The sequence below is a fragment of the Chaetomium fimeti genome (genome assembly GCF_033439085.1).
Source record: "Chaetomium fimeti strain CBS 168.71 chromosome Unknown B0H64scaffold_4, whole genome shotgun sequence".
In the NCBI taxonomy this organism is placed as follows: Eukaryota; Fungi; Ascomycota; class Sordariomycetes; order Sordariales; family Chaetomiaceae; genus Chaetomium; species Chaetomium fimeti.
In genome coordinates this window covers 2,534,859-2,556,265 of record NW_026944332.1, presented here as the reverse complement: position 1 = coordinate 2,556,265, position 21,407 = coordinate 2,534,859, and the positions used below count along the sequence as shown (strand labels likewise).

The 21,407-nt window shown below is 57.9% G+C and overlaps 7 protein-coding genes across 7 annotated transcripts; 3 read left to right on the top strand and 4 right to left on the bottom strand.

Annotated features, from left to right (window-relative positions):
• Nucleotides 1-983: 983 nt before the first annotated feature.
• On the top strand, nucleotides 984-2,204 carry B0H64DRAFT_442268 (Tautomerase/MIF superfamily; the record flags this gene model as incomplete). The annotated part of the gene is made up of 3 exons (XM_062806626.1): nucleotides 984-1,313; nucleotides 1,412-1,873; nucleotides 1,947-2,204. The coding sequence occupies 3 exons, from the start codon at nucleotides 984-986 to the stop codon at nucleotides 2,202-2,204; spliced, it is 1,050 nt and encodes a 349-aa protein (XP_062659420.1).
• A 1,967-nt stretch (nucleotides 2,205-4,171) lies between these two features.
• Nucleotides 4,172-5,515, top strand: B0H64DRAFT_374068 (Gtr1/RagA G protein conserved region-domain-containing protein; the record flags this gene model as incomplete). The annotated part of the gene is made up of 3 exons (XM_062802306.1): nucleotides 4,172-4,398; nucleotides 4,455-4,556; nucleotides 4,609-5,515. The coding sequence occupies 3 exons, from the start codon at nucleotides 4,172-4,174 to the stop codon at nucleotides 5,513-5,515; spliced, it is 1,236 nt and encodes a 411-aa protein (XP_062659419.1).
• Nucleotides 5,516-5,915: 400 nt separating this feature from the next.
• On the bottom strand, nucleotides 5,916-7,010 carry B0H64DRAFT_396784 (uncharacterized protein). The gene has a single exon (XM_062803837.1). It carries the CDS (start codon nucleotides 6,956-6,958, stop codon nucleotides 6,107-6,109), a length of 852 nt encoding a protein of 283 aa, XP_062659418.1. The 5' UTR covers nucleotides 6,959-7,010; the 3' UTR covers nucleotides 5,916-6,106.
• An 817-nt stretch (nucleotides 7,011-7,827) lies between these two features.
• Nucleotides 7,828-9,633, bottom strand: B0H64DRAFT_396782 (uncharacterized protein). The gene is made up of 3 exons (XM_062803836.1): nucleotides 9,157-9,633; nucleotides 8,541-9,067; nucleotides 7,828-8,468 (listed from the first exon to the last, which is right to left on the bottom strand). Exons 1-3 carry the CDS (start codon nucleotides 9,404-9,406, stop codon nucleotides 8,319-8,321), a joined length of 927 nt encoding a protein of 308 aa, XP_062659417.1. The 5' UTR covers nucleotides 9,407-9,633; the 3' UTR covers nucleotides 7,828-8,318.
• A 145-nt stretch (nucleotides 9,634-9,778) lies between these two features.
• On the top strand, nucleotides 9,779-12,352 carry B0H64DRAFT_460761 (uncharacterized protein). Its single transcript, XM_062807473.1, has 2 exons — nucleotides 9,779-10,831; nucleotides 10,958-12,352. The coding sequence occupies exons 1-2, from the start codon at nucleotides 10,145-10,147 to the stop codon at nucleotides 12,104-12,106; spliced, it is 1,836 nt and encodes a 611-aa protein (XP_062659416.1). The 5' UTR covers nucleotides 9,779-10,144; the 3' UTR covers nucleotides 12,107-12,352.
• A 2,842-nt stretch (nucleotides 12,353-15,194) lies between these two features.
• Nucleotides 15,195-16,655, bottom strand: B0H64DRAFT_158412 (uncharacterized protein). The gene has a single exon (XM_062798548.1). The coding sequence runs from the start codon at nucleotides 16,469-16,471 to the stop codon at nucleotides 15,437-15,439; it is 1,035 nt and encodes a 344-aa protein (XP_062659415.1). The 5' UTR covers nucleotides 16,472-16,655; the 3' UTR covers nucleotides 15,195-15,436.
• Nucleotides 16,656-17,662, bottom strand: B0H64DRAFT_158463 (uncharacterized protein). The gene has a single exon (XM_062798549.1). The coding sequence runs from the start codon at nucleotides 17,459-17,461 to the stop codon at nucleotides 16,841-16,843; it is 621 nt and encodes a 206-aa protein (XP_062659414.1). The 5' UTR covers nucleotides 17,462-17,662; the 3' UTR covers nucleotides 16,656-16,840.
• Between the last annotated feature and the right edge of the window lie 3,745 nt (nucleotides 17,663-21,407).

Here is a 21,407-nt window from a genome sequence, read left to right as displayed (position 1 = left end):
ATAAGGCCCGTCCCTTTTAACACACGACATGGTATATCAGCATGTCCGAGATATGAACCAAACTTGTTCCATGTCCTTGCCCACCACCCCAGTCTCGTCACCTCGGAAGCAAACGGCTCACGGGGGGTGATACTTGCGTGAAACTCGGATGGGCAAACTGCATGCACCCTCGTCGGCTTCCTGCAGTTTGGTATATCATTCCGGCACCACACTTCGACCAGTCCTCTCCAAAAGGTACAGTTACTAGCCGTGGTTTCTCTCTCTACGGTGCCTGCCGCTTATCTCGTCGATGAGCTCAACACGGGTTCTCGGGTATCAGCGGGACCCCCAATGATACCGAACGGTATCCTTAGACCTATCACCGGCAAATCTGCAGCGTATGCATGCGGGCTAATCTGCTCGTAAACGACCACGGCAGCCCGCTCTGGATGGCCGACAGAGAACGCAAGGCCGAAATCTGAGCATCTTTTCCTTGATTCACCGCGAGCACTCCATTCGACACTGTTGAGTTGATCCCGTGGTTGACATGCTGCCGGGACCCGACGGTGTGCCTGTCGTTTCTGATAGCTCACCTAATAGCGTTGAACGATAGATGATGCGTCACTCAAATCTGGGTGAGGGATGCCGGTACCCGTGTGCAACAAGCCACCATCCACGGCACCCACCTTATCACATACCTCCTCCTCGCTAGGCACGGACGAATGGGTGTCTCCTCCTGGAAGCATGGTGACCACTCCGCCGCTCTCTTGCTCCCGTTCCCGTCTCTCTGATCTCTGTTATGCCCGGGTTCCCTCCCAAGAAGACACAAACTCCCCCTTGAAAAGGAGGGAGTTCTCCCAATTGAAACTAACACCCACCGCAAAGCGCCATATACCTTCCGCGTCCCACCGCCAAAGGGGCCATAGCCCGTCCAAGAGCGGACAGTTTGCCGACACCACCACCAACGAAGAGTTTACCACAATAGCATTCGACACCAAGTCACGATGAGTCGGACACCGTACCCCAAAACGAGCGCGCCTGCTCCGAAGCCCCTAAAACAGCTTACGGTTTCGGAGCCAAAGGTCAAAATACCAGGACCTCAGTCACCTGCACCCCTTATTGAGGGGACCCATCTCATGCGGCCCATCGACCGGGCGCCGCCAGGCGACGTTGCCCGCAGCGCTAGCAAAGCACAGTCCAAAACAGACCTCACAAGACAGAAGAGCAAGCGGAACTTCTTTGAAGACGCCTTCTTGGACAACCCACCCAGCCTAGCCAGGGAGCGAGTCCACGGCGACGCCATCGTCACGGCCGAGGTCAAGACCAACGTGATCGTACGTTTGTCCCCCTCCACCTACCACCCCCCCTTAACCCCCCATCCCCACATCCCACAGCATACCGAGCACTCACACACCCCACCCCCAACAAACAGGTCCGCGACGAATTCACCTTCATCAGCGAGCTGGCCTACCACCTCTCGACGCGGTACCAGCGGCCGGTGTCATCCATCGTGGTCACCCTGCGGCACGGCGCCTGCATGTTCTGGGGCGGCTCCTTCGACCCGGCCTACGTCATGTCGGTCTCCGCGCTGCCCTCCCAGCTGCAGCCCACCACCAACCGCCGCAACGCCGCGCTGATCCAGCGGCACATGGAGGATACCCTGGGGGTGCGGCCCGGCCGCGGCCTGCTGCGCTTCGTGCCCGTGCCGGAGGAGTGTTTGGTGTGTGATGGACGGACGGTGGCGGGGGAGGTGGAGGAGTTGGAGAGGGGTGGTGATGTGGTGGGTGGTTCTCCCGCGGCGGTGGTGGAAGCGAATGGGGTACCGAACAAGGTGGAGAAGATTGCCAGTGGTAGGAAGGAGAAGAAGATGTTGAGCGTTAACGTTAAGGTGAAGGTCTGAATTACGAATACTACTTCCCGTTTCTTGTTCGGCACAACCCAGAAACTAACGAGATGGTACCGAGCAGTCCATTGCCGCCCTTCGACCTCTATCAACCGCCGCCAGGTTACCCACACCGGAATTGACGCCTCCCGGAAGCGGTGACGAAGATCTACCGCCTATGCCGGGCGCATACCCCCAGATGGCGGAAAGCGAAGCAAGCGGTGCTCACTCACCTCAGAGAAAAGCGCAGAGGAAGAAGAGCTTCGTGGCTACCATTTTCAGCCGGTCCAGCAGCAAGTCTTCATATGACCCGTCTCTACCGGCGATTGCGGACGAGGCGTAAAATAACTATCCCGCATCTCATTCACATCATGTGTAGTTTTGGTGTTGATGGGTTGATGGGCGGACGACAGAAAAAGTTGACGACATACCAGAAAGGAAGGCGATCACCAGAATGCCAAGAAATTACCGTTGGCCTTCATGCCTTCCCCTTGCTGCGTGTTTAGGTAATTGGGTAGGCGGCCCAGCTGCTGTGAGGACCCCGCTTCGGTGAGGCTCACCTGGACCTTCCCCCCATGACCCGTCTTAACTTTACCCCGAGACAACTGCCCTCCAGCTGCACCCAATTGCACTGCACTCCACGCACGCTGCAACTCCTCGCATGACTACTTGCCGTTTACTTCAATTGATATAAAACCCAAATTGCGTACCTCAACAAGCACAATAAATAGATTCGACGACGCCGACGATGATATATGGGTCGAGGTGCACGGGGATCTCTTTCATTTGCGGGTGACACGCTCGGTACCACTCGCTCTCAACGACTACCTAACTGAGCCTTAACACGCCGTATTATCACCATCTGCTTGCCTACGGAGAGAGCCGGGGGAGGCATCAACCATCCTGCAAAGACAAAACGTTGTGCTCTATCCTCCTTCCTATCTCCATTTAGTTTTGACTTGCTCGTGGGGTAGCTCTTTCCGTTCACGATCCGGTGGTAAGTTTAATCCCAGTCTCTCAACCGCGGTATCTCGCTGCCTGGTTGTTTCCCCCATCTCATTTCAACTTCTCGGTCGGCGGATTCTTCCATCGCTCACAATAGAGTCTCACTCTCATTCGCCAGGTTTCAGGCTTTTCCAAGCCATCTCGGGCCCCTGTCCCCGGCCACTCTTTACAGCACCTGGCCCGGTCCTGGAAGTGAACCAAGGGGCTTGTTTGACGCCAGTCTCTCCTGGTCCGAAGAGCCCGCTTCCGGCCGTTAAGACCGTTGGCTCGGGTGGTCTGAGAGCTTGCGCCGACAGGCTGTCGCCGCCGTTCCACAAACAAAATGGAGGTAAGCAACTCGCGAACGAATTGGGCTTGCATTGGAGTCGACATCTCTGCCTGTTGTTTCCCTTGCGTCCGCCTTTTGCTTTTGGCCGCAAGAAACCACAAATCATCTCCATCCCCCCTGCAAGCGCAACATCACATTCCCAAGAATCGGACACATGACCGGCCCGAGGTCCAAATTCCCATACCCCTGGGTTGGGCCGCAATATCCAGGTTCCGGCGCACTGGTCGACCGAAAACCCACGCGGGCGCTCTGGCCAGGTATCATCAGGTTGGGCAAGTGTCACGCCAGTCGCCCCCAGGCAGCGACACTCGTGATGCGACGGATCGCAGAACGGGGCGGACGATGGCTTGAGCGCCCGAAGCTTTTGTGGACGCGCCTGACTTACGATGGTCTTGGTTGGTCGTGCTGAGCCGCTGCCAATTCCTCGTTGCCATTCGCCGTCCCACGATAGGACGGGGGGCCGCCGTCTCGGTTTTCGTTTCTCTCTTTATATAGCCGTCCCCCTTGCCGCAAGTCTCTGCTCCTGCCAACTCTCGGTTCCACTCGTCTCCGACTGGTCGGATGAGCAAGTGAAGGAGGAGCATGCGGAGGAGAAACGGAGATGGCCGCTGTTGATGCTGGTGACCTGGCCCGACGACGGTGAACCAAGTGCTCGGCGTGTCTTGGGTCGGCCGTGACAAGATCCTCCTCTCCCCTCGCACAAGCAAGCGCCTGCGCCGACCCGCGAGGTCTATCGTCGTGTTTCTGTCTTGAGCCTGCGCAGGTTCCCTTCCGTGCCGGCAGCTCAGACACCCGGGCGACCAATACGCGCGAATTCCTCCCGAGCTGCAAACGAAGGAGCCCGGAACCGATGAGCTTGACGCGCTTCGGGTCTACAAAGCCGCCCAGAGACCGAGGTCGAGCCATTCCCGCATATCTCTAGCATCTGGAGAGGGCTGTTGCGGCGGCCGACCGCGGGAGGACCTTTTTGCTCCATCATGTCTTCTGCTTCTACCGAGGAGGGCGGCGAAGTCCCTGCTGACACCAGCAGCGGGCCCTCCCGTCCTCGCCCCGTCAGATATATTAGTCCAGCAGCGCTAAACCTCCACCGTGTTTACGAGCAGAACCGCCAACGATTACAAAAGAAAGATGGCGCCAAGGTGCCCGACGCGACAACGCCCCAAACCAAGGGGAAGCCGAGGCTGTTGTTGATGGGTCAAAGAAGGTGAGGGTGGTGCTCCAGGGTCCCCCACACCGCGGTCATGGCTTACACCGTGTTAGGAGTGGCAAGTCATCCATATCGAGCGTGGTCTTCCACAAGCTTCCTCCTAGCGAGACCCTTTTCCTCGAGTCCACGGCACGGATCCAAAAGGATAGTCTGAGGTGTGCTTGCCCTCAAGCTCAACCACGACGGTGCCGTTGCTAACATACTCAGCTCCTTCATGGAGTTCCAGGTGTGGGACTTTCCCGGGCAGATCGACATCTTTGACAACCCGAACTTCACTTTCGACATGGACGCTATCTTCGGCGAGATCGGTGCCTTAATATGGGTTATCGACGCGCAAGACGACTATCTCGAGGCCGTCGCCCGTCTGAACGCCACCATCCTCCACCTACACCGCAGCTACCCCCATATTAACATCGAGGTTTTTATCCACAAAGTCGACGGCCTGAGCGACGACTACCGCCTCGACATCCAGCGCGACGTGACCATTCGCATCCAGGATGAGCTGTCCGACCAGGGCATCGAGAACGCGCCCGTCAACTTCCACCTGACGTCCATCTACAACCACAGCATCTTCGAGGCCTTTAGCAAAGTAATCCAGAAGCTGATCCCCCGCCTCGGGCAGCTCGAAGCCATGCTCACCAACCTCTGCCGCACCTGCCGGTTCGAGAAGGCCTACCTGTTCGACGTCAACACCAAGATCTACATCGCCACGGACAACACCCCGGAGGATATGGCCAGCTACGAGATCTGCTCCGACTACGTCGACGTCATCATAGACTTTACGGAAGTCTATGGCTCGTGGCCGCGCTCCGAGCAGTGGCGCGAGCGCCTCGAGGGCGAGCCTTGGGCCCAACCCCTCGACGAGCAGGTCGCCTGCGAGTGGGCCGAGAGCGGTATGGTGCTCGCCGACGCCCGCCGGCCCATCATGCTGAGGGAGGTGGACCGCTTTCTGGCTCTGGTCGCCATCATGAAGGACGGCTCGTACGAGAAGATGCCGCAGATCAATATGAACGTTGACGTTGTTGTCAAGGGGCTGACGGAGTTCTTTGAGATTACTAAGCCGAAGGAGCTCGTGGGGGGCGCTCCGGGATTGCCGAGTCCTGGATTGGCCTGAGCGGTGGCTGTGACGGACGGCGAAAAGGTGTTGGAACTGGCTCATGGGGAGTGGGCGAGGTGTTCGAAAGTGTTCGGGACGGGGGTGGCACGGTTTCTGGAGAATTTGAGGCTGCTGTGGATGGGGGTGTAAATAGTACATTCGAAAAGTGTTGCTGGTAGCCATATCAAGTTATCAACTCCCCCATATGGGAGTAAGGACGTCGTCTCCCTAGCTCTGCCTCGAACTTGCTAGCTACCGGGTGCCGTCATTATTGTCGTCGCTGGCCTGTGAGTCCAGTCTTTTGCGAGTCGAATGACCACTCCTTAGTGGCCCCCATTAGCAGTTATGGTTAGCCAAACACCTGGGGTAGGCACCAAGATGGGCATTCAAGCAGGGGATGCCTTTCAACAGCTTGATACGTAGCTCTATATAGGCAGGTCATGACCCGTTTTCCTCTATGCTCATCTACCCGATATCGTAAGTCATCAAACCCTAATGCCAACTCCAAAAAACAATACACACGAGCCCCAAATAACAAAAGAAACAATTTAAAAAGCCCAACAGCCATGAAACACCACTCCTACCAGCAACAGCAACCGCCAGAACCCATCACCCCCGCCGCGTGCTCCGAGAGCGCATGACATAGCCGCTCGCCGGCGCCCAGTACTCATAATCCTCCGAGCCCGCGGTCCTGCCTCTCGACTCAGTAGTATAGCGCTGATACTCGACCGGGCTCGGATTCCACGACCGCCGACGGTAGTCGATGTCATCCGGGTCCGCATCCCTAATAATCGGCCCCGAAGACACCGAACTCGCCCTCGGCCGACCGCTCGACTGGCTCCCGCGGCGCGACCTGGTCGTCGTCGTCGTCGTCGAGACATTGCTCCTCCCACTCCGCGAGCCCGACCGCCGCGGCACCGGCGGCGCCCTGTCGGGAATATACCCGCGCACCGCATTCCGGAAAAACTCCGCCGGCACCCCCAGCGTCACCCCATCCGCCACCCCCTTATTAATCCGATCAATATACTCATCGCGCGGATCCCCCGGCTGCACATACGCCTCGCTCAAATACACCAACACCCCAGGCTGCAGCCGCGGCGGCTGCTCCGCCAACCGACTGGGACGCTCGACCCCCAAAATCGCCGTCCTCCGCCTCGCCGCCGCCACCGTCGCGCCCGCCCCGCCATTCTGCACCATCGTCGGCACGCGCAGCTGCAGCGCGGGCGCCGCCTCATACAAAACCACCGGCAGCGTCGCCTTGGCATACGCACCTGTACGCACCCCCTCGCTGCGGTCGAGGCGGCGCTCGTCGTCGGCGCCGCCGAGCTCGTAGACGAGGCCGTGCACGGAGCGGCCGGCGCAGGGGACGACGTTGGCGACGCCCCGCTGGTTGATCTGCCAGGCGTAGTCGGGCAGCACGGCGCGGCCGATGAAATAGCTGGAGGGGCAGCGGGTGGCCATCTGTTCCAGCCAGAGGTTGCTGCCGTAGGCGAAGTAGAGGCGGCCGCCGGGCGGGGGGGCTGGGGTGTGGTGGTGGCGGGAGGTGAACATTTTGTTTTAGGGGGGGGGGGGGGTTGGTGGTTGTTGTTTGATGGGGCGGGGGAGGGGGGGAAGGTGGGTGAAGGGGTTGGTGATGCCGCTCGCTCCTGTGGAGGAGTGGGGGTGTGAGATGGTTGTGGTTTGTGATGGGTAAGTTTTTGGCGTCTTGGTCTCCGCGGTGTAGGGTGTAGCTTGACAGGTTAGCACCAAGGACCAAGGTTTAGGGCGGCGGGGGTGGGTTGGAGTGGTGAGAATTGTGAATCCTGTGGTTTGTAAAGGGGACAAATCTAAAAAGTGGTATGAAGTGTCGTCGGACGGGGGTAACCAACAAACAAAACCAATCTGGAACCCCTCTCCTCCCCGAGGTCTGTTCCACGCTAGGGCTGAGGAACGGAAGCCCCGTCAGCAGACCTCCGCCAAAAGTCGGGCGGTTGGCTCCAGTTCTGCTGCAGATGTGCGGCGCTGTTGCTCCAGTTGGTGACTACCAACACGGCGGGGGGTAAGCAGAGCAGACTTGGTCCAACGGAAATAAAGAAGAAATGAAAAAGAAAAGAAAAACAAGTGAAAGTGAGAGCACCAGCAACGAAATAATATCCCCACAAAACGACGCAGACGTAAAAGACGGACGAATGTGGTTTGTCAACTTACTTGTCCACTTGCAAGATCGAGGTTACATCGCAGATCGAGCATCACCCATCTCGCAGTCCCGTGGCGGGAAGGTGAATAAGGTTATTGGTCAGATCACAGATGTGAACTCAAAAAGAAAAACGAGGGGTTGAGACAAGTGATGCTGCTAGTGTCGAAAAGCGGACGAAATCAGGGTTAACTAATAGCGGAAAGAGCCCGAGGTGAGAAAATAATTGTTTTATTCTTGACTGTGTCTTCGATACTTTCCCGAGAATATCATCAAGTACCTAGCTAAGCCAAGGAGGAGGGCGAGATGTGACGAGAGGAAAGTGGAGTACAGCGATTTGTTGTGTTTGATTTCAGTCCACGGCTAACCATCCATCGTTTTTATGAGTGACGAACTGGTAGCTACTCGCCCTTTTACGGACGACTACTAGGTGGGAGGGTGGATACTAACATATGAAATCAATATACCTACCTACGCTGGCGGGAACAGCCCGGGGTTTCTTATTTCGCCGACATTCTAATCCAAGACCGCCAGCATGTTGATGCGAGTGAAAGATATATTTCTATATGTGTAAAATAGAAGAAAATATTGCAGTTCGTATGATCTCGGCCTGGTTCGACTTGGGTATCGTACTGACGTTGGCCCATGTTACTCCGTTATGGTCTCGTTGAAACGTTCATAGTTCACAGGCAGGTGATGTTGCATGTCCATCTCGGCAGCCGCCATCCTTATTTCTGCGTACAGGATCTCCGTAGTGTCGAAGCGGAGACCATCGGGGCTGAAATCATACAGCTCGTTCTTGTGAGAGTGTTAGCCTCGCTAAAAAAAGGAAAGCAAAAAGGCCAAACATGGTGGCAAGCAAGGACCTACCTGCTGGAGCATGGCGTGAATAAAGGCCACGGCGAAGGCCATCCACCGCTTGGTGCGGAGCTCGCCCCTCAGCGACCGCCCGCCTCGGAACTCGATCGCGCCCGAGCCCTGCAGGAGCACGCCGTCAAAGTTCCACAGAACATTCCGGCTTCCCTGCATGATGTTGCGCAGCTCCTCTTCGTCCCGGGCGCTGCCGATGAGCTCGGCCACGGCGTTGGAATCCCCCCTCACGCGGTAGAGGTAGTCCGAGGACTGGGTGTTGGGCTTGCAGTACGTGCTCTCCCTGCGGGAGGGGAGGAGCAGCTCGGTGACCAAGGGCTCATACACTACGACGGCGTAGGCGATGGTCTTGAGCTGGTTGAGGGTGAAACGTTCGACACGGCTCCGGGCGACGTGCACGTGGCTGCCGCACAGGTCGGACCGCTCCGGCATGCGGAAGACGGCGCGCAGAGCCGACCAGAAGGTGTCGATTTCGGCACCCCAGTCGGCCCGGGTGTCTAGGGCGGGCGAGACGGCCTCGATAGGGACTAGGTGGGGGGGGGGGGGTGGTCGCGCTGGTCAGTCAGACTGTGAGAGACGTGGGCATGAGACACACACCACCCGGGCTTACTCATACTTGTATCGGGAGGAACGCCAAGCGAGCCGTTGCTCGTGATCCACCATCCGTTGTCGCCATCGGCACGCCGCGTGCTGCTGTCATCTGCGGCGTTCGCTTCCAGACCCCTATTTCGGAGCGCGGCTGCCAGTTTCCCGTGGTACAGAGCATGCTTCTCGCGGAGCGGCGACCTGATTTTGTGCGGCTCCGCCCGAGCCTCGATGTCGACAGCGAAGGTGTAGCACGGCGCAGCTACTAACGGGTGCGCCATTGCGTGTAGCCAGTGGGCGACTACCTTGTCCAGTCAGCAGCCGGTGCATTAATTAATAGGTAGGATGATTATGGGAGCGCGACCTCCTTGGCTCCTGCTTTTGGTTTTGTAGTGTGGTTTGATAAACTGCCCGATCGACCCACGCCTGGTGCAGGGATTCGCTTGTTGTGTCTTCAACAAGAAGCAGAGTTTTGTTCTTGGGTTGTTCAGATGCATGTGTGTGATTCGAAACCGCAGTGGAATTGAGGAACGACTTGCTTAGTCGGACTTGGAATGCGGGGTCAGCTGAGGCTGGGTTCGGAGGGCCGTTTGAGACCGCGCCGCAGCTACCTAATCCGAGGCTGCGCGGACGGGCCACGATTACCTAGGTGGCTTCACCCAGGGCCGATATGCTGCCAAGTGCCAAACTAGGGTATTAGAGAGTGTAATTAAGGTATCAGGTATGATAAGACGAGTAAGCACTCCGATAGTGCATCTGTAGGTTTAAGGTGTATAAGTTCCGCGCCACCCTACTACATGTAGTCAGCCCGATCCCGGTACTTTTTGATCGACTTTGTAAACCGCACAGGCAGCAGTCGATTCCATCACACGCAAACAATTTTGAATTCCAATTTGAATTCCCTATTGCCTACCTACTCATAAGAACACACAAATATACGCAAACCTAGGTACACAACTCAAGCCGTACCATCCTCGCCCCTGTTCTCCTTCGTCGTTGGCTCGCAACGGCAAACAAACATGGCAAGCTCTGGAGGTCAAGGCGCAGGAGGTGCTGTGAGGCGCAGGCCGCGCCCTCCTCCTCCCGACGAAGAAGAGCATGCGCTGTACTTTACCTATGGCAGCAACCTCCATATCGCCCAGATGGCCGAGCGTTGCCCCGCGAGTAGATTCGTGGGCAAGGGCAAGTTGAGTGGCTACCGCTGGCAGATCAATGAACGAGGCGTGGCCAACATCGTCGAGACCAACCTCAGGGCGGATGTCGTGAGGGGTCTGATTTTCGAGGTGAACACCACCGATGTCAGAGCTCTGGACCGCTACGAAGGAGTCAGGTCCCGCGCTTACAGCAGGGTGACGTTGGAAGTTCAAATCTCACCCAATGATGCCTACGCCCGCAAGAAGTCTACCGAAGTTGCCGCCAGGCTCCAAGCTTACCACGACTCACACCCCCGGGGTACCACCCTGGCCGGCAGAGGGACGGTCCCGGACGTGAAGCTCCCTACATTGGTCTACGTCAGCAAGAACCACATACAAGACGGAACCATTCGCGCCGAGTACATCCCACGCATGGCAAATGCCATTGCCGATGCAAAAGCACTAGGCGTCTCGAGATCGTATATCAAGGAGTTCATGGAGCCGTACCTTGGCGACCCGAACGCCGCCGCCGCTGCCGCTCAGGCTCCGCCCCAAGCCCCCCCCCAACCACCGGTGAGTGAGACTCAACCACGCCCGGCTGGCGTCACCTTTGTGGCTTCCCAACCCCCAGGAAGGCGCCCGCCAGGCCGCGTGGAGGGTGTGATCAGACATCTTAGGCTTACACGTCCCCGGGAACAGCGACGCGGCGGCGGGGTACCCCTTACCCTTGCCGAGAGACCTGCGCCTGGAACAGTCGAGCGCCGGAGGGACGGGTCCAACGTTGTGGTAGTTGCGCCCTCGAACAGGGGCGGCCGACGAGCCCCCGCCTCCGGCGCGCGAGCTCGAGCAGACCGAGAGGCACGAGAACGCGAGCAAGGACGCCTGCAAGTTCCAGGGAATGGGGATGTACACCGCTGGAGGGGGGCGCCGGACCACTCTGGCGGAAGCGGGGATGAGCGCGGAAGCGACCGGTCGTCCAACGGAGGCGGCGAATCCTCCGGCACGTCCGCAAACGCAAACGCACCCGCGGCCGCGAATAGACGGGCGGTGGCCAATGCTGAGAACGGTAACGCTCAGAGGGCGCCGGCGAACGGCGAGGGCAGTGGCACGACGACGCCCGCGAACGGACCCGGAGCCGGACCTAGGCGGTCGGCGGCCAATGCCGAGGGCAGTGGCACGACGACACCCGCGAACGGATCCGGAGCAGCCGCACCCAAGCGGCCGGCAGCCAGGGCTGGGAATGCCACCGCAACCACGGGGAATGCCACCGCAACCACGGGGAATGCCACCGCAACCACGGGGAATGCCACCGCAACCACGGGGAATGCCACCGCAACCACGGGGAATGCCACCGCAACCACGGGGAATGCCGAGGGTAGTGTCACCACGGGAACTGCGAATACGAACGCATCTACGACCCCGGCCAAGCGGGCGGCAGCCAGGACCGAGGGCGGCGGCGCCCAGAAGGCGGCAAACGGCGAGAGTAATAATGGCACGGCGGCACCTGCGAATGCCAACGGAGCTCCGACCCCAGCCAAGCGGACGGCGGCCGGGGCTGGGAACGGCGGTGCCCAGAAGCCGGCGAATGGCGAGGGCAACGGCACGGCGGCACCTGCGAACGCCACCGCGGCCGGGCCCAAGAAGGCGGGAGCCAAGGCGGAGAACGGCGGCGCCCAGAAGCCGGCCAACGGCGAGGGTAACGGCACGGCGGCGACCGGTAACGGAACGGGGGCCGCAACGAAGAAGGCGGCGAACAGAACCGATGGGAACGGCACCGCGGCGGCTAACGGCGCCGGCCCTGCTAAGAAGGCGGGCACCAAGGCCGAGAATACGGCTGCCCAGTCCTAGGTTTGGCGTTGCGAGTGGCAAGGGCGGGAAATGCGCGACTCATGGGCAAGCTGGCCTTGATTCATTCGAGGGACGCATGGTCTTAATGGTCCACGGCTACATTGACGGCTGGGTTCCGTCAATGGGTCGAAGGTGGGACTGCGGACGGGTCGTGGGAGTAGAAGGAGCTGTATGGGGTATCGTTGACTAGTCTAGCTATGAGCTTATAGATTGTAGTGCGAGTGATGGGCAATATAAATCAGAAAAGCCACTCGTGGGTCCAAGGTACTGGAATGCCCGTGACACAGCCGCTGACATGATGAGATGTCATCATTGGCACTGACCAGAGAGAGTTAGCATTTGATGTAGAAGGTGTCGCAAAAGACTAGTCCTATCTCTTCAAATTCAAAAACAGCCAGACGTCGACGATCAAGTTCGTGATGTTGTCAGGGGAGACCTAAGGGTTAGGGTATCTACCGACATGAGTCTGCCTTACCCCTTTTCCTCCTCCCCGACATGCTGCAAGGCAACAGCCGCAAGTCCGTTTTCTCTCATCTTTCCGCACTGCCGTATCCCAGCCAATGCCTCATCTCTTGCCAACCAACTGACCCCCTTCTGTAGGGACGAGGCGCAAGCAACCGGCAAACATCTCAAATGGGCTCATCTTACCCGCCCAATTAATTCAAAACAAACAAGACAGAGACAATAAAACTGATTAGCATGTGATGATCCAAGCACAGTAAGCCGGAAACCAACCCAAATGCGGCAAAACCAAGTCCTCAATGAAATACACGCCACATAGGCAGACCTTATTACACCCCTCAAGTCTCACTCACCAACCAACCCCCTGACCACACCCGCGACCCGACCCGGCCGCCTGGACCGTGAGTGAGCCCGGGGCGCCGGAACAGGCCGATCTCGCGAACACACAGAAAAAAAAACAGGGAACAGCCTGGCCCAGATACTACCCATACTGTGGTATGTTGCGGCACAGTCAGCCGCGCCGTGGGGGGGGATGTCCGGGGCCCAGGGCCCAGGCTGCCGGGCCAGGTGAGATGGACAGCTCGCGTCGCCCGAGACAAGACTCCGTAGGCAGGGAAAAAGGTGACTTCGGAAAGGAGGGGACTTGGCTCTGCTTGGTACTTGCGAGAGCACTCGGGAGTTTGGGGGCCTTCTGCCTGGCATTGGGACCGAGTTGTTCTCTCTTGCTACTTCGTAGAGGAGTGAGTAATTACCTGATTATGGTATCGAACTAATTAGGGAGGTATATGCGTAGCATATAGGTACTGTATCTACTCGGCGGTACTACTCTAAAGTCCCGGTGTGGGCAGTGCTGTAGGAATTTCACAAGTCAAGCATTATGGACGTCTCCTTCGGAGATATTCTACTTTGTAACTGCGGTACTACAGCAGAGTTTTCATATCACGGTGCCACAAAAGGAGGAAACGAAGAAACGTTGCATCCTTCGTCCCGCTCCCTCTCCCGCAAGCCCACGATAGAGTTACACCGCGGCTAAATTCGCGCCGCTGCAACCCTTCCGAAACTTCAGTCGTCAACCCCTAACCCGGCGAAGTACCAGTCACATGCACAACACACGTCCCGACATAAAACCACACGACTCGTTTTTTTTTCTTGTTGCATTAGGTACTATATGCTTGAGAGTAGAGTAGAGTAAGTCAAACTACCTAGCCATACTCAACAAACGACGAGATGAGCGTGTTTGCATGTAGTAAGTAATCCAGCCGCCATCCAGGGCGGAATACTTTCCAGCATCTCATGCCGGCTGGACCGTACGATGTAAGCATGTCTCTGGCAGGAAACGGAGCGCTGCTCCTGGAACCCCCCAAGAACAAGCCACTGTCGCAGGTCCAACCGGCTTCGCCTTGCTTGCATCCCACCGTTATCACACGGCCCCCTGCGTGAGCAGGTTGCGTCTGAAACGACGGGATGGAGCTCGGCACGCGGTGAGATGATCCGCATTCGCCCATCCAACCCAGCCTGAAGTTGCCGACCACATTTCCTCCCCAAAGCAAAATCGGCGCCAGCCATTCGAGATACCCGGAAAACCTTGACCTGACCTGCGAAGCAAGTAACACAGATTCCCAAACCACATCGTACCCGATCCGATCCCGTCTAGCAGGTAAAGTCGAGTGTTGTGTGTTCGAGTTGCGCCTTGTCGCAGCAGTAATCTCGTTCCGAGTCCCCGAGTGGTCGACGTCGACTGCCGGGGAGAAAAGTGATTGTCGACAGAATCCATGCGGGCGGATGAGCAAACAGGCAACCAGTTGCCTGCGACACCCGGCGGCTGTCCCCCATCCTGCTCCAACTCCCCTCTGCCTCCGAGCCGGGGCCCAGCGGAAGCAGCACCTTGTTCTTGTCGACAACTAGTGCCTGCCCCGATGGCGATATCCCAGCTATGCGTCCACGGGGCTAGATGTATGTTTCGTACCGGCCTTCCTCCAAAGAGTATCCGTTCATCGCATCATCGAGACCCAGTCCCGGCGAGTCGTGCCGCATCTCTTCGTCGCGAATTATCCCAGCGCCCAATCTGCGTTTCGTGTCCGATTCGTCGAGTGTCGTCCAGCATCGAGCTGGAGGAGGCCCGCTTCGTCCGAGATTCGTCGCAATTAGGTCGAGGTTGTATCCGTCGTGAAGGCCGTAAACATTATCCGTAAGACGAAAAACAAGGTGGTAGGGAAATGAAAAGAGTGGACGCCATGTGTCTCCGAGAAACACACGCAAGGGGTATAATTATAACCAGCCGCCTGAGCCTTGTTCCCAAAGGGGTCCAACCAAGAAAAGGGGTAAAAGGGAAAAACAGAAGGGGGTGTCTCTTGTCTCGGTCTCCGCCGAGGTTGGGGTTGCATTGCTGCATCTCTTTCTTAAGCCAAAAACCAAAACTGCCTGTATCTCGACCTTCCGTGCTGTAAATGCAATCAAATATCCGCCCCAGGATCCGGCCATGATGAGGTTGGGAAGAAAAAAAGAAAAGCCTGTGACCGAGCTTGCGGTAGGAGCAGTGGTATCCCAAAATCAAAGGAAAAAGAAAAAACGAAAAAGAGGAAAAATGACGCTCGCTCGCTCGCTAACCCTTTGCCATGTAAGGAAACCGACCGGAGATGCTTCGAGAGGGGTATGCGAGTGTTTTGGATCGCTCCAGCCCATGCAAATTGAGGAAATGCCGATATGCCTCTGATTGAGGTGAGTGTGACGGGGGATCGCCACCATCGCGCTGTCTGCCAGCCCGGCGGCCCACGGGTGTCGTTGCGCCCGGCCGCGCTTTTGCTGGGGCGCTCAGGGTGATGTTGTCACGGCCGGGTAGCTTGTTTCGTAGACCGGGGGCGGTGATTGTCACATGGTCGCCGCGTACTCTTGATAGCGCGTATCCCAGCCGCCGAATGAGTTGTAGCCCACGGTGATGCCGCACTGAGGCGCAAGCATGCTGGGGAGCGGGAGCTGCGGGATGGGCGCGGTCACGAGGGGCGAGCTGTAGTACATGCCAGTAGTTGAGTATGGTTGGCTGAAGGCTGGCGGGGGCGATGGCAGTTGCACCTCGCTCATTCCCATGGGTACCCAGATCGATCCCGTTGAATCGGCCGAAGTCGACGTTACGCCTGGGCTTGACGGCAGGATTTTCCAGGATTCGACCGGGGCGGGCATCGTGGCCGGTGGCGAAGGCTGGGACCAGATAGCCGCGCCGGCAGGCGAGCTGGGCAGGAGCGGCGGCTGGCGGACGACGTCGACGATCCTCGGCGGCGGCGGCAGCAACGGCTTGAACAGACCCATGATGTTGTTCTTGACTTCCTCACTCCTCCCTCCGAGCAGTTCCCCGGCACCATCCTCCTCCAGTCCCTCGAGTGCCGACACGTGGGTCCTGTAGACAAACTTGTTGATGGCCTGGACGAAATTCTCGTGAAGCTTCTTGCACTGCTGCTCCTTCTCGGACCAGTCGTAGGTGTTGGCCTTGGCGTCGACGCAGTGGATGTCCTTGTGGTAGTCGATGAGCGACTCGATCGTCTCGGGCGTCAGCTTGTAAGCAACCTCGTTCCTCAGCACCATGTCGACGTGCACGATGTAAGCCTCAAGGTGGGTGAGCTCGTAGTTGAGGACGGCCTCGATCAACGGGTTGGGGTCCCTCCTCAGCTCCGCCTCGGGTGTCTTGGGTAGCAGCAGGGAGGCCAGGTTCCAGATGGCGTTTGGGGACGACAGTGTCTCGGTGAGGCATCTTTGGTGTTGCGGTACGCTGTTGAGCGGACGCTTGATCTTGTTGATGCGCTTAAGAGTCTGTGTCAACCACGGCTCGACCTTGGAGCCAAGCACGACGTTCACCGAGGAGGCGCGAGGCGCAAAGGCGGCGGCCGAGGCCGGTAACAGCTGAGGTGGCATGATGACGGATCTGTGGAGCAGAGGTGCAGAGCACAAAGAGGAAAACCTAACAATCTAGGCAACAGGTGACCGGGTCGACAAGGAAGAGAGGGCGGCGGAGCGCTTGGGGAAGAAGTAGCAACGGGCCGGAAGACGAATAGTAAATAAGAACCAAGGTGAGTAAGGTGACGGAAGCCGGGTAGTCCCAAGATGGGAGAATTAGCGTGCAACGCCAGCAACCGCAAATGGGAAGAAGAGAATGGGCTGGGCGAGGAGCCTCGTGAGGAAGGGAAGGAGAGGAGGGGGAGGGTGAGAAGCTCGTATTATTAGAGAAAGTGCGAGGGTGGTGGGGTGTTATAGTAACACGGCTCGCAGTCCCGAACTCGGGAGTTACTGGCGTCCCCAAGACAGGGCAGGGTGTGTACCGGACCTTCCTGCTGCTGCTCCTCTCTTGAAGAGGGTCCTGCAGGTCGATGGTACGACGACTTGCTGAGGGTCCGCTCGGTGGGCGGATGGCCATACAGGTGCTGAGGCGGGAAGGAGGGACCCGCTTGCAGTGCCTCGACAGTGCCTGCAGCGCTCTTTCCTCTTTGCTCTTGGCCTGCAGAAAGGGGAAGCCGATTCCTCGGAGGAGGCGTGAGACAGGAGCAACCACTGGTGCATGAAATCTCGCCAAACGTGAAATTTTACATTGGATGAGCCCGCCTTGCCATGGAAAGCCTGGACAGCTCGGGTTTCCGCGGTCTGGCGCCAGTCTGGTGCGTCTGCATCCGCGTGCGCCTGCCGCAGCTCGGGAGATTCCCATGTCAGCAGCCCTCTTTCGACCCCGGCTTGTCCTTTCCCTCGGGAGAATAGCCAATGGCAAACGGGAATCCATGTTTCGTTCCCTGTCATGGTTTCTGGTCCCCCTCTGGGTAAGGGGTACGTTGTACGTTCGGCCCCAACCGTGCTTCGATCATAATCACCGACGGACTCCCCCCTTGACTGCGCGTCGCATGTCGCCGCCAACATCGAGGTGAGTTGTGCAAGGCAGGGTCGTGTATCTGGAACCTTTTGGAGGCTGTGCAGCGACTTGCAGACGCGGTGCGCAATGCTCAGTGACAAAACCCGACGGGCCACCCACCGAACGAATGGGCTGGGCCGTCAGTGGCATGCGACCGGAGCTGAAAGATGCAGGTGGTCAGTGCAGCGCCACCGATCCCGTCTTGGTAACCATCCAGTACGTACCGCTCTGCCAAGACAGGCAGCCAACCCCGCCTGAACTCGCCCCGCCGGCGCCCCGATCAGCAAAGCGTCGGGAGTTTGCGATGGCCAACTTCCAGGTTTGCTGCCGGCTTCCCACTGGCGCGTTGGGGCTTGAAAGGGGTCAAATTAAGTTGCATCCTCGACGGAACCGAAACGAATCGTGGGAGCATGCCTCGAGCATGCCTTATCGTGACTCGCTTCAAGACAAGTAGGAGGCGTATGACGCGTCCAGACGACCGAGGAGCGAATCGTGGAGTGCATACAAGGACCAACAGGACTGTTGCAAGAGGAGCTCCTGCGCCGCGAAAGAGGAGTCATTTTCTCCTCTCCATGGAAATGCCGCCACCGCCCAGCATGTCCTCCACTCGTTTACCCGGAATCCGCAAGCGAATTGCTTCTACGCGAAGTGCCGGCCCATTCACTGGGAGACCCGTTCTGTTTGCGAGGTGATGCCATCTCGAACCCGACGAAGGAGGTTGAGCGCGTATGCAGCCTCCAGTTCCCCGTCTTGTAGTCTGCGTGTGAATTGTGATATGGATAGATTGGCCCGCGTACTACTCGTGCAGCTTAATCCATTCTTCTGCCCGGATGGTCTCCGGGAGCGGCCGGTCGTCAGAGATAATGGCGAGACCGGAGCTGCGGAGCGCCACCGTTTGATATAGGTGACCCCCAATATCATGCGTAGTTGACATTGCACAGGCCGTTTTCACAGGCAAGTTGCTTGGTGGTGGGGACTAGGCCTGCACCGGACTCGCCTCGAGCCGCCCATACGCCCTAGCTTGCAGTGGCCTTGGGCATCCCAAGCCATACGTTGATGGTTGTCGTGGATGGCTCTGTTTGAGCTCCTGCACGCTGCCATAAGCGTTCGAGAAGAATTCCAAGTCCGTTCCGACGGCGCGAAACACGCATGCGGAGAGGGCTTCGATTCGTTCCCAGGAGATTGAGTTGAAGCCATCAGTCATGCCTGCGAGATTGCCATGCCCCTCGTGGTCCTGGAGTGGCCTTGAGACAGGTCGCAAGACGGAGTGAATGCAAACAACTCGGGTAAACATCCCCTTACCGGAAACGTACTGCTGCATGTCGTTGTCAGATCTCAGACTCCAAGCAGTCGGCTGCGGCTAAGAGACGCCGTCGATCGCCCCAACTTGAAACGTAACAAGCGCGCAGAGAGGGTGTCCTCCCTTCTCGACCCGTCCACTTGGGTGGGTGACTAGCAGTCCCCATCATCACCTTACTGGCCTTGCTCGATTCGTCCCCACCCCCCCTCTACCACAACTCTGCATCTGGAACCTCAAAAGCACGTCCAAATGCGGTAAGCCGTGGGGTAGCGAGTGTGAGAGAGCCGTGGGCCAGAGGCTCGATCTGCAAAGATGGGCTGGTCTCGAAGAGGGGCGTGGCCCCTGGAGTGGTTCCAGAAAGGAAGGACAATGAGACAACTTTTCTAACGGCGCAACAATGGTGCATGGAGAGCCGGCCCTGATGGAGAGGGGTCAATGAGTCGCCAGCCAACGCCAGCCTCTGGTCATGGATGTATCGCTTGTCGTCTCATGCTAGCGCGGAAGGTGAGCAGAAGGTGTGCGAGTTCGGATCCCTGCTTTTGAGCCTCATTGGCTGTCAGGCTGACGCCCACTCGGCCTCCATCTTGGAGAAGGACCGAGGTCGTGGTCGCTGATTGGGTTAAAGGGTCGAGAACTTGGGACTGTGAGATGCCATTCTTGGGCGCCGAGAGATGGGCCTAGAACGGAAAAGGTGACATTGTTCCCGTTGTTCGCGAGTTGTGGAATTGATGAAAGCGACTCGGCGCTGATGTTGCCGTTGCTGCAATGCAAATCCCGGCGACCGAACCCATTCTAGGCTATCAATTTCCGATGAGAAACATGAGTTTGCTGTTTATAGTATCGCGATGATGATCGATTCCGTAGCGTTTGTGCGTTTGATGATGGAAATGTCGAGGTTGACGAAGACAAGTTTTGGAAGTTGAGGTCGAAAATCGGAGCGCCAATGGCCTTCTGGCAACCCTAACCCTTAATACAATAAGCATGGGAGAGCTTCCTCCTGCCTTCCATCTTGAGCAACGCAATTCTCCCTCACTCCAACTTTTTACAAAACTCAAGTTCGGGGTTCTACGTGGTCGAAAATCAACTTTCGAATTCTACAAACACGCCCCGCATGTTTCTCTTCCGAATGCCAATAACTCCTGTGAGAGTGGAAAGTACCGCCGTGTAAAGCCCGTTTCCAAGTTAAGCGTTTTGTGGCTTGCGTGGCTTGCGTGTCTGCGTGTTTCCCACCGCCAAGCCGTTGCTGATCAGCCAGGATACCAGGCGAGGTGAGGCGACACCCGTCGTTTGCCGCTCAGCTCGGTTCGGGGAAACCAAAGTCGATCTCATGACACTGACTGATTGACAAACGCCCCCCTGGTCACTTGACCTGCGGGAATCCCTCCTGGGAAGGGAAAGATCCCGTGATGCAAAAGTCCAATTGTAGAACGCGGAGTGTCAAAAACCAAGGCCTTTGCGACCTCCTTGTTCGACCGCATCCGCCCGCCTTCTCATTCGAGAGGATTACCATGGGACGCCTCTCGCGACATTCGACGCGTGCCCCGGCTCCCCGCGACGTCCCGTCATCTCCGATTTGAAACTCGCTGATAGGGCTTGGGGCCCTTGGGGCCTTTGGTCGAGGTTATGCAGCCAGTCAAGTGATGGCCCAAAGGCAGCTCATCATCATCTTGAGATTCCACGACGTCGCAGCTGACTCAAGCCGAGCAGGCCGCTTTCCACGCCCTCTTGTCGATTGGGCCGGTGACCTGCTCAAGCCCGAATGCGAAAGAAGCCCCGACGGCGTCGCATAACGATCCGCCAGGCCGACAAGTGGGATGGACGAGCGGGAAAATACCGACCAAGCCGGGAAATCCTCCTCACGATAGCCTTACCCCTGTCTCCCAGCAAGACCATTCGCGAGAATGGTGGCAGTTGCATATTCCGCCGTAGCCGGACCTCCCTCTGAAAAGTCGGTCAAAAACGAAAACCCGCTCTGGTCCACGGCCCGATGTACCCAAACGACGCATCCCTCAACCTGCAAGTGGAGGAAGAAGCGATGACTCTTTTTTTTTCGGGGTCGGTCACCGCCAGTTACCAATGGAGCGGGTCGGCTGTTCGGAGCTGCCCCGAGCCCGACTGGCAGTTGACGTCACTGCCAGGCCTCAACCCTTTCGCATACCCCATCAACCCATGAAGGAAGCAAACCGAGCTGAAACCTGCATTTGGGGAAGGAAAAAAGGTGCAGGACCCTGAACACAAGCATTCCTCGCCTCGCATTCCCCTGCATTACAATTTTTGCGACGTTGCATGCGCGGGCTCAAGAGGGGAAAAAAGGCACAAAGGCCAACCCGATCGGCAGGGAAGCCGAGGCGAAGAACGGTTTGAATGTGGAGGCCGGGCGGGGCGGGGCTGTGCGGCCGGCAGCAAGCGGCGGGGCAAAGTTCGGAGGCAGCCGAGGAACGTCAACTTCCCGGGCCGCCTGAATGTGGCTGCCACGTATGCGGCCAGGTTATACGGCCAAACGCCACAGTCAGTTCGGGTTTTTGCCTCGCAAATTCCATGGATGCCGCCCTCCGAAATCCGAGAAATCCCAGCAGGTTGGGTTTGCATCGATAAGAGTTTTCCAGCATTCCGATGGACTTTTCTTGGCGATCGGGTGTGCGTTGGCGTTGGCG

Excerpts from the sequence above, each read along its gene's own strand:
- B0H64DRAFT_396784 (XM_062803837.1), bottom strand. The coding sequence starts at position 6,958 with ATGGCCACCCGCTGCCCCTCCAGCTATTTCATCGGCCGCGCCGTGCTG.
- B0H64DRAFT_396782 (XM_062803836.1), bottom strand. The coding sequence starts at position 9,406 with ATGGCGCACCCGTTAGTAGCTGCGCCGTGCTACACCTTCGCTGTCGAC. Across the intron at positions 9,068-9,156 it reads TGGCGTTCCTCCCGATACAA|TCCCTATCGAGGCCGTCTCG; the intron begins GTATGAGTAAGC and ends CCCCCCACCTAG. Across the intron at positions 8,469-8,540 it reads TTCACGCCATGCTCCAGCAG|AACGAGCTGTATGATTTCAG; the intron begins GTAGGTCCTTGC and ends CACTCTCACAAG.
- B0H64DRAFT_460761 (XM_062807473.1), top strand. The coding sequence starts at position 10,145 with ATGGCAAGCTCTGGAGGTCAAGGCGCAGGAGGTGCTGTGAGGCGCAGG. Across the intron at positions 10,832-10,957 it reads AAGCCCCCCCCCAACCACCG|CGACGCGGCGGCGGGGTACC; the intron begins GTGAGTGAGACT and ends CCCCGGGAACAG.
- B0H64DRAFT_158412 (XM_062798548.1), bottom strand. The coding sequence starts at position 16,471 with ATGCCACCTCAGCTGTTACCGGCCTCGGCCGCCGCCTTTGCGCCTCGC.
- B0H64DRAFT_158463 (XM_062798549.1), bottom strand. The coding sequence starts at position 17,461 with ATGTTGGCGGCGACATGCGACGCGCAGTCAAGGGGGGAGTCCGTCGGT.